At 39.0% G+C, this 10,354-nt stretch overlaps 1 protein-coding gene across 1 annotated transcript in view; it reads right to left on the reverse strand.

The window, feature by feature from the left end:
• The window catches only part of PPP1CB (protein phosphatase 1 catalytic subunit beta), a 34,624-nt gene extending 24,582 nt beyond the window's left edge, over nucleotides 1–10,042 (reverse strand). The window contains exon 1 of the mRNA XM_060754121.2: nucleotides 9,619–10,042. Within this exon, the coding sequence (XP_060610104.1) occupies nucleotides 9,619–9,670 (52 nt within the window). The 5' untranslated portion in view covers nucleotides 9,671–10,042. The remainder of the gene's footprint in view (nucleotides 1–9,618) is intronic.
• Nucleotides 10,043–10,354: the final 312 nt, after the last annotated feature.

Below are 10,354 nucleotides of genomic sequence, written 5' to 3' on the forward strand. Positions count from 1 at the left end.
CTTAGCAGTGAAAGCACTAATGAGCACAACAAATAAACAGAGCTGTGCTAATAGTTATTTTAAATCTGTGTGATAGTATTGAATGGCTGCCTGTTGTAAAGCCCCCCTGAGCCCCCCCCCCCTTGGGGTGAGAAGGAAAGGATACAAATATGCAAAATAAATAAATAAATAGTACTGCTATAGAGGAACTACACATAATGAAAGTTCAGGTGTAAAGTCGCTGACATATGAATACAAGATACTGACTGACTTGCACAGATGACTTAGCACAAGCTAAAATAATTTAGCAGAAGCTCTATGTTACGTAGCATTAAATAACAAAAACTGCCATTTTTTTCATCATTTTAAAATCAATGCTAGCAAAGCTTACACTTCAAAGATTAAGAACACTTGAGACATTTTATTTAACCTAGCAAAAACATTCTCCTCTAATACTGCCCCAGGGCTGTAAATGAGCTGAAGTAAAGAAATAACCACAGCCTCTGCATTATGGTGGCAGAAATCTGAACTGGGAACTTTCTGCTTCACAATTTACTTTTATCCAGTACTCCACTAACTTGCAGGTACAATTCCCCTGCTGATAACAGCTGCGGAGTCAACTTCCACATATGGCAACTCAAGGAGAAACTTTCTTGACACCCTGTTATTAGTATCATGTAAATTTCTCTAGGAAATTCAATATTTCAATATTTTTCAGAGCAAATATGACATTTTATTTCTAGTAATAAATATAATTATAAATATATAAATATAATATATAAATAAATATAATTCATGAACAATAAATTGGTAGATACACTTTTTATTAATGGAGTGAATTTTTTACAATCACTTTATCTTACACAACAGCAGGAAAGAGAGCACCATATATACTCAAGTACAAGCCAACCCGAATATAAGCCAAGGTACCTTATTTTACCACAAAAACACAGGGAAAACTTATTGACTTGAGTATAAGCCAAGGGTGGGAAATGCAGCAGCTACTGGTCAATTTCAAAATAAAAATAGATACCAATAAAATTACATTAATTGAAGCATCAGCAGGTTAAATATTTTTGAATATTTACCATATTTCAAAGAAAAACTGTAAACTAGTTTTGTAAGTGGAAGAGTAGGGTCAACAAAAACAATATGTTATCAACAATAACGTTATAATAATAATAACAAAACTTCATTTGTTATTATCTCCCCATGGAGACTCAGGCTCGGTTTCCAACATAGTAACAGGCCAACATTCAATGCTTATTTATATAAACAATGCAGAGCTAGATATAAATAAATAATTATACATACTAATTTCACATATGCATTTTCTCCTGAAATGTTTGCAAACCCTCTCTATATGTGCATTTCCCTCCTGCAATATTTACAAGCCCTATATATCTGTTTATATCTAATCTCTCTCTATAAATGTGTGTGCATTTTCCCTGCAATATTTGCAAGCCCTATATATCTATATTCATATCTAACTAGACATCTCTCCATATACAGATAATTATATCTATGTAGGATTTTCAAAGACTTACAAACATGCGAGGGGAAAATTCATATATAAAACTAGCCGTCTCCTGCCACATGTTGCTGTGGCCAAGTCTGTGTTTGCATATATATGTGGTTTTGAGCATGCGTTGTAATGTATTTTTTTTTTTGTTTTGGCTTTTTAAGTCTCTTTCGCTGTCTTTTTCAATGTTTTTATGAGTGATGGCCACTCATTGGCCTGACAGGTGTTTTGTGTCCAAATTTGGTGTCAATTTGTCCAGTGGTTTTTAAGTTATGTTAATCCCACAAATGAACACTACATTTTATTTATATAGATTATATAAATACACATACACACACGTATACATGCACACATAGAGATATGTATGGCACTGAATATTTGCCATGTATGTGTGCGTTGTGATCTGCCCTGAGTCTCCTTCAGGGTGAGAAGGGCAGAATATAATACTGTAAATAGATAGATAGATAGATAGATAGAGGTAACTCTATGTATTTATTGATATCTATATAGGATTTGCAGAGACTTGCAAACATGTGAGGGGATACATGGAAATCTCTAGATATATATATATGTGTGTGTGTAAATAGAATTTGCAAAGACCTGAAAAATATGAGGGAAAATTCACATATAAAATTAATATATAGATACAAATATATAGATACATAGGGATTGCAAAGGTTTGCAGGGGCAAATGCCTATATAACTGTAGGAGAGATTAAATATTTCAGGGAGAAATGCTTTTATAAGATTAATGGATATTCCTGACTTGCAAGGGCTTCTCTCCCCCTCCTTTCCTTTTCAAAACATTCCAGTCTGGGAGGAGAAGCAGAGCAGAAGCAGAAAAGAAAACACACTGTTTAGGGAGGGGAAGATGAGAAAGAAATACATCAAATATTGCAAGCAATGGCCTCCCAGCTCTGCTGCTCAGCTTGATCCCATTATAAGTCGAGGGAGGCTTTTTCGGCCCCTAAAAAGGTCTGAAAAACTCGGCTTATCTTCAAGTATATATGGTTAAGTACAAGATGCTTGAAAGCAGAATCAAGCAGATTAAATTTGTCAATATTTGTTTTCGCTAACTATATTAATTTTGAAATATTGGTTGAAAGTGACCAATAGTAGCTAGCTACTTCTCAATAGTACTGTACTTTTATTACTTCTACAAATTTTAGAATCAAGCATTATCAATCTTTAACATAGCAGATCTTCACATGGGTCTTGAAAAAGCACAGAACATTGTAATACCAAAATTGTATTCAAACAAATATTTTTATCATATATTGTCCTTAAGTAGGTATGAATGATCACAAACATTATCAAAATAATTACATAAACTACCAGGTTAATGATGATAGAGGTATTCACAACTAAACCAACACAGACCTCCACTGTATGTGGCCTGTCCCAAAAGTAATGAGAATGGTTAATTTTTTTGTTGAACATGCATGCAGTTTATCTCCTTGAAAACAGACTCCTTGTAATGGAATACAGTAATTCCTGCACTGCTACCACTCTTCATAGCAGTGAAGGAAGTTTTCACTTAAGATGTTCAACGTCCTCGGCGTAGCTGCCTAAACATTTTCAATTGTCCCAAAATGATGTCCTTTGAGGTGGGTTCTGAGTTTGGGGGAAGAAACCGCACAGAGCCAATTCAGGCCTTTACAGTGGGTGGGGAAGTGTTCAGAATAGCCTTCACACAAGCCACAATATTCTCAGTTCTTCGAATTGAAGGATACTGCCCAAGACCTCCTGCATTTTCACCAGTGACAAGACACAAAAACTACTATGTGCTTTCCTACTGTGCCGACTGCTACAAAGACATGGACTGAACTGAGGAAGATCAAACTGCACACTTGGGTTTCCCCTCCATCTGCCTCAACCGTCACTTTCCTTTCCTGACCCTTCTCCACTATGCAAAAAAATCATTCTCATTATGAATGAGACCACAGGTAGTAATAATACAGTACATGGGACACTGAATTAAGCTGCCATCATTAGTATTCATTTTATAAAGAAAGTCCAACCAACAAAACCCAATGTTAAGAGTCCTTCTCTGTTTTACGGTATAAAATGAATCTGCAAACTAGGAATTGGAATGTGAAAAGTAAAATAGACGAAGTAATTACACTTGTTTTTGAAAAAAGAAAAAAAATCTTCATCAAAACCAACAAACTGCTGCATCACGGTTGGTGGGGACAAGAGAGAGGGCCTTCTCAGTGGTGGCCCCCGCCTCTGGAATGCCCTTCCAAGAAAATAAGACAGGCCCCATCCCTCCCCTCCTTTAGTAAGAGCTTGAAGACCTGGTAGTTTCAACAAGCCTTTGAAAACGACCAGTTCTAACTCAGCCCTACACATTGTGGAATACGGCCTTATTCTTCCTACCAATTACCCAGATTATTTCATCTAATCGGCCCCGGAATGAACAGCCACAGACCTGTACCAAATATTATTGTTGCCTGCCATAGCATTGCACTTAATTCCCGGGGCCCCTAGAATTTTGGGTTTGCACAAATCTTGGCCCGGCCTTTTTAAAAATTTTAATTGCCTTGAACAGGCAGGATTCTTTTAATATATGTATGTTATGGCGATAATTTTTATGCTTATATTTTGTTTTGTTAATCTTATGGTTATGTTGTTTTTTACTTTGTATGTTTTGTGATGTTACCTGGGGACCGCTCTGAGTCCCCTCGGGGAGATGGAGCAGTATATAAGTAAAGTTTTATTATTATATTATTATTATCTATGTTAATCCTACCCATTAAGATTAATCACACAATTACACAATTTTCTGTTCATCTGGAAAATACAAACTACTATCTCGACCTCAAATATTCTGCAACCAATCCAGAAAGCTGCAGATATTTTAGAATGTTGTATGTTCAGAACCATGGTCATAGTTTTCATAAAGCAGAGGATTTTTGCAAACCTAAAAGCATGTTTCCATTCAGTCCAGGACATGGCATCCACCATTGCACATACTAGTCCTCCTTTAACAGACTAAAAGTGCTGTTTTGCCTATTTGCACCATATAGAACAGCTGTGCAAAAGAATTTTAAATGAAGCCTCTCAAATTCTTATGTAATATTGTTGATGCCAATAGCACTTCTCCCCAAATGTCAGAAAGCTCAGCTGTTGAATCTAAAGACTGACTTTACAGAGCACACTATTATCTTATCTATGTATGGAAATTTGTTCGTGTTGAGCACAATCAGTGGACAACAAAGATGACTGAATGGATACAATGTCAGTCTTCCACATCAATGCTATGTCTTCTTCAGTGTTGTCAAATCAGTAAAACTAGCACTTAAGATATGGTGAAGTAATCCCCATTGAAATGAAACTTCAAGCTTATTTTCACTGAGGTTGGCATCTCCACCGAGCTCAATATTTGGAAGTCATTTACTCCATTTTTAAAAAATTGCAATTGTTGAGAAATATTGACTTTTATAAAACAGAAATAAGCAGACTGTAAGAAAATACAGTTAAGACACTGTATGATTATATACTGCCATCACATATCTATACTTGAACACAAAAATATACACTGAGCAGGAAAGATACATTGCTTCCTATTGCAATATGCCTCAACCATTGCAGGAAAAACAATTAAAAGCCACAACTCATGTTATAAAATACGGAGAAAAAGGAGGGGGGGAATTCAGTAGTAGTTTTGGACTTTATCTGACTCCACTAGATGGGCATTATTCTTATCCAAGAAAGAATAAAAAAGAAATCTTAATAAAAGCAGTTTACAATAACAATCAATTCCAGAAACTAATACAAATTCAGCATCTTTAATTCCAAATTCCAAAGTAACATATACTCCAAAATCATCCAACATGGGTGACTGATAGATACATCAACACCTTTGCTTTCCACTGGTTCAGTGTACACAAACTTTTTCATGCACAAAATTTCAAATATTGTGTATAAAATTACCTTCAGGTTATGTGTGTAAGGTATTTATGAAACATGAATGAAATTTGCTGTTTAGCCCTGGATCCCATCTCTAAGATCTCTCATATGCAATTAAAGATATACCAGGAAAAAAATGAAACCAAAAACACTTCTGGTACCAAACATTTGAGATAAGGGACATTCAACCTGTACTGTGAAATTCCATTTCTGTGTCAAATGTCACTGCAGCACAGAAATCAAGGGAACAAATGATGAAGACTGACAGCAGTTAACCTGATCTAGGGCCTGGGAGAAGATTGGAGAAGGGGGGAAGAAAACCTCGTACTCGTGTTTTTCCACCTCACCCATCTCTGTAGTAAAGGGGGGGAGGAAAGAGCTTGCAAAAGATGGCTACAAAATGCCTAATGGAAAAAGGGAATTTTGAACATTTTGATATGTAATCATATAGGCAGGAGGTAGGACAACTGCACAAGTTTCATCAAACTGTCTGACACTGTCATTCCTTCCACAACATCATTAAATAGGGAAGATAATAGATGCTTAGATCAGATCACATTACTCATGTAGGTCAAGGAGGAGGAGGGATTGTTTTTATGACACCCGACTCACAAGACCTTCATTAAAAAAACACTAAATAAAGAATGCAACCCCTCAGATGCAGATTCGGGTTGAGCATCCCTTACCCCGAATCCTAAAATAGTCCAAAATTGTCATCATGGGTGGCTGAGAATAGCTTTCTGATAGTTCAATGTACAAAAATTATCATGGTGGCTGAGAATAGCTTTCTGATAGTTCAATGTACAAAAATTATGCATCACACACACAAAATATTATTATATTATTTATTTATACTCTGCTTTACCTCCCCCAAGGGGACTCAAATAGGCTTGACATAAAAGAATTAGTATACAATTTAAAAATACAAATATGCAGATATTAAAACAGAATGAAACACAAACAGCATTAATTTTTTTAGTTAAAACCCATCAATACATATGCAATGTTAAAAACCACAGCACCTCCTGACTAGATATTAAACACCTTCATCTTTTAAAACAACCTGCATATATTGGTACTGAAAACGTATTTTTACCATCAGGCATTTAGGGAATTAATAATAATAAAAACTTTATTTGTATTCCATTCTATCTCCCCAAAGGGGACTCAGGGCAGATTCCAACATACAACGGCAAACATCAATGCCTCCATAAAGAGACAAATATCAACATTAATAATCCCAGAGGGAACCCACATCATGAGAAACAAGCTGCTGGGGATAGCGTGAATGGGATTGGGGGGAGTTGCGTAGTTTTTAAATGCACTTTAAATTGTATTTTAATATTTATATGCCCCGTAGTACAAACAATTTCATTTTTATACTCCTATTCCATGAATTCTCTCCATTTTGAATTGCACTGTGTCGTGTTTATTACTAGCCACCTTAAATCCCTTTATCGGGGGGAAAGACGGGACTGAAACAAAAGTAAATAAAATAAATAACTATAAAGTGGCACCCAGGCTATGTGTAGAGCAGACATGGGCAAACTTCGGCCCTCCAGGTGTTTTGGACTTCAACTCTCCCAATTCCTAACAACCTTGAGGGTCGAAATTTGCCCAGTGTCTATGTAACATCAACTAATTTCATACAAAGGGCCCTTCCAGATGGGTCCTTTAGTTGTGATTTGAAGGCAACTAGTTTTAACTACAGGTGGTCTGAGTTTTAAAACTGTTTTATTTTATTTTATGTGTTAATAGTGGTTGTTTTATGACTTTACGTGATATTATTTTTATGCTCATGTACTGTTTATAACAACAACATCATCATAAACAACAATTTATTTATACCCCGCCACCATCTCCCGAATGGGGACTCAGGGTGGCTAACATGAGGCCAAGCACTACAAATACAACAAATCAAAATAAAATACATACAGTAAATAATGTCAAATGAAATATAAACAAAACAAATTAATACAAAATCAAATACATGAAATGAAATGAAATAAAATAATAAAAATCTGCATGTTATATATTCCACTTGTAGTGCCTCGTAAGCTGCCCAAAGGCCCTTTTGGGAGATGGTGGCGGGATATAAATAAAATTTATTATTATATGATACAGAAGATTAGTACACAGAGAACAAGAGCACTATGCTAGCTTTTGTATTTGATTACACGTCAGACACTTCTCAAATGTCTAGGGCTGTGTGATGTATCGGCGAATAACGCGTGCAGATCCAAGTAGGGTGGCCTTTTGCAGCTGACAGATGGTAATTTTGTCAGTGCCAATTGTTTTTAAGTGCAGGCCGAGGTCTTCAGGCACTGTGCTGACCACCACTGGGACCACCTTTGTTATTATTATTATTATTATTATTGTATCCCAGGGTCTGAATCTGGGTTTTCTGTTTATCCCAGATTATCTGGCAGTGCAGACTCATATAATAGTTTAAATCCTGGGATATAAGGCCAGTCTTAGAGTTCTTCCACACAGCCCTATATCCCAGAACATCAAGGCAGAAAAATTATCTCTCTCCCCAAGGACATCAGACAAGCCCCAACGCTGGCAGTCTTTAGGAAGAGCTTGAAGACCTGGCTGTTCCAGTGTGCCTTTCCAGAATAGGAAACTCCCGGCATTATGTCCCAAATGCACCTTGTCAGAGATTTAGGATTGTCTGCACATTGCACTTACCTCCAAAAACCTCTACATATCACCTGTTCAAGTCCAGCACTTTTAAATTTTGTCTATTACATTAGGTTTTTAATGCGTTATGGTGTTATTGTTTTTAGTGTTTTATTGTTTGCTTGATGTTTATTAGTTGCTTTATGAGTTTCACTGTTGTATTTGTATGCTGTTGTTTTGTTGGTGGCCTTGGCCTTTGTAAGCCGCATCGAGTCCTTCGGGAGATTTTGTGGGGTATAAATAAAGTTAATAATAATATCTGAGTGTGGACTCAGATAACCCAGGGTTTTTTTGGTCGTGTCAGGAGAGACTTGGGAATCTTCAAGTCGCTTCTGGTGTGAGAGAATTGGCTGTCTGCAAGGACGTTGCCCAGGGGACGCCTGGATGATTTGATGTTTTTATCATCCTTGTGGGAGGCTTCTCTCATGGCCCCGCACGAGGAGCTGGAGCTGATAGAGAGAGCTCATCCGCCTCTCCCTGGATTCAAGCCTGCGACCTGTCAGTCTTCAGTCCTGCCGGCACAGGGGTTCCTCGGCTGTGGAACGCCCTTCCCATGGACATTAGATCAGCCCCTTCGTTAATGGTGTTTCGAAGAAAACTAAAAACCTGGCTGTTCGAACAGGCGTTCGGTTAAACAATGCAATGTACACGATGAATATAGGAAACGGAATTATGGAAGACGAATTGGATCACGATTCTAGTTACGAGACGTTAATGTGTTGTTATTGATATGTCATTTTGTTTATTATGCTGTTAATGGTTTTAAAATTTTGTATGCTGCTGGATTGACTTTTGCTCTTGTTGTAAACCGCGTTGAGTCGCCTACAAGGCTGAGAAATTGCGGTATACAAGCAAAGTAAATTAACCCACTGTGCCACTGGGGGCTCCTCAGATAACCCAGTTCAAAACTTTTGAGATAACCCAGTTCAAAACAGATATTGTGGGATTTTCTGCCTTGACATTCTGGGATATAGCGCTGTGTGAAGGGTCCTAAGGTAACTCACTCTATATCTGCAAGTATTCCAAAACAAGATCTTTTTTAATGTAAATTTTGGTCCAGCAAATTTAGGCCAAGGGGATATTCGACCTGTATAAACTTTATGTGCGTAAGGTGTTTATGTACAATAAACTTATTCTTCCCTTCCTCATGATATGTCATTCTGTATATGCAAATATTCCAAAATCAATTTATAAAAAATACTTCTGAGCCCTGAGCATTTAGGGTAAGGGATCTTCAATCAGTATAAGGTGTTTCCCCCCATTTACAACAGCGTCAATCTCCTACAACTACCTCCTCTTTGGCTGAAACCGGAGTCAAAGCAGAGGCCGCCTCGCAGGAGACGTTTGAGGCGAGAAACTACCGAAAAAGGGAATAACTTCGCCCCTCGCCGGGGAATAACCGACACAAACCCGCAATACGCAGGGGCAAATGCGACTGCCGCCTTCCCCTCTGTTTGAGGGACCCCTCTTGGGCCTCCCTCCCTCCAAAGCTCTTTCATTCACTCCCTCAGTCAGTCACTCACCTTCCAGCAGCCTGGTGATGAGACTATCCACATTCAGCTCCCCGTCCGCCATTTTGTAGCCAATGGACTCCTCAGTCGCGGGCGGGGACGGAAGGAAGGAAGGAAGGGAAGAAGGAGGGCGCCTCAGCGAAGACAAGGAAGGAAGGAGGCGGGGAAGGCGGCCGCTCCCTGCAAGGACCCCTCCCGCCCCGGGATCTCCCACCGGCTCCGCCAAACAGGGAGGAGGGAGAGAGAGAGAGAGAGAGAGAGAGGGAGAAGAAGACGACGAGGTCCCCGCTCTCCTCCTCCTCCTCCTTCTCCTCCCCGCCTGCCTTAGGCCTCGCTGCGCATGCGCCTCGGAGTCCTTCCCTCTTTCGCCTCTCAACTGCGCGGGAGAATCTCGGGTTCGACTCCAAAAAGACCAAGCCTCCCTTTCCCCCTCCTTTCCCTTCCCCCTCCCTTTTGTAAAGCAGCACTGCGCATGCGCGAGAGCGGTGCTGTGTTGTGCTTACTCCCCAAGCGATCCGTGAGCGGTGCGCATGCGTGACGCTTCGAGTCCTGTCCTCTGCTTCTCTTCCCCCCCCCCCCTCTTTTCTTGTGTATCCTGGTAACCGAGGTCTTGGGGCCTAGTCGGGTTTAATAAAGGTGCAGGCCAAGCGTGTTTTATGCGGCAAATAGAATCATAGAATCAAAGAGTTGGAAGAGACCTCATGGGCCATCCAGTCCAACCCCCTGCCAAGAAGCAGGAATATTGCAT

Source organism: Anolis sagrei, chromosome 1, assembly GCF_037176765.1.
Source record: "Anolis sagrei isolate rAnoSag1 chromosome 1, rAnoSag1.mat, whole genome shotgun sequence".
In the NCBI taxonomy this organism is placed as follows: domain Eukaryota; kingdom Metazoa; phylum Chordata; class Lepidosauria; order Squamata; family Dactyloidae; genus Anolis; species Anolis sagrei.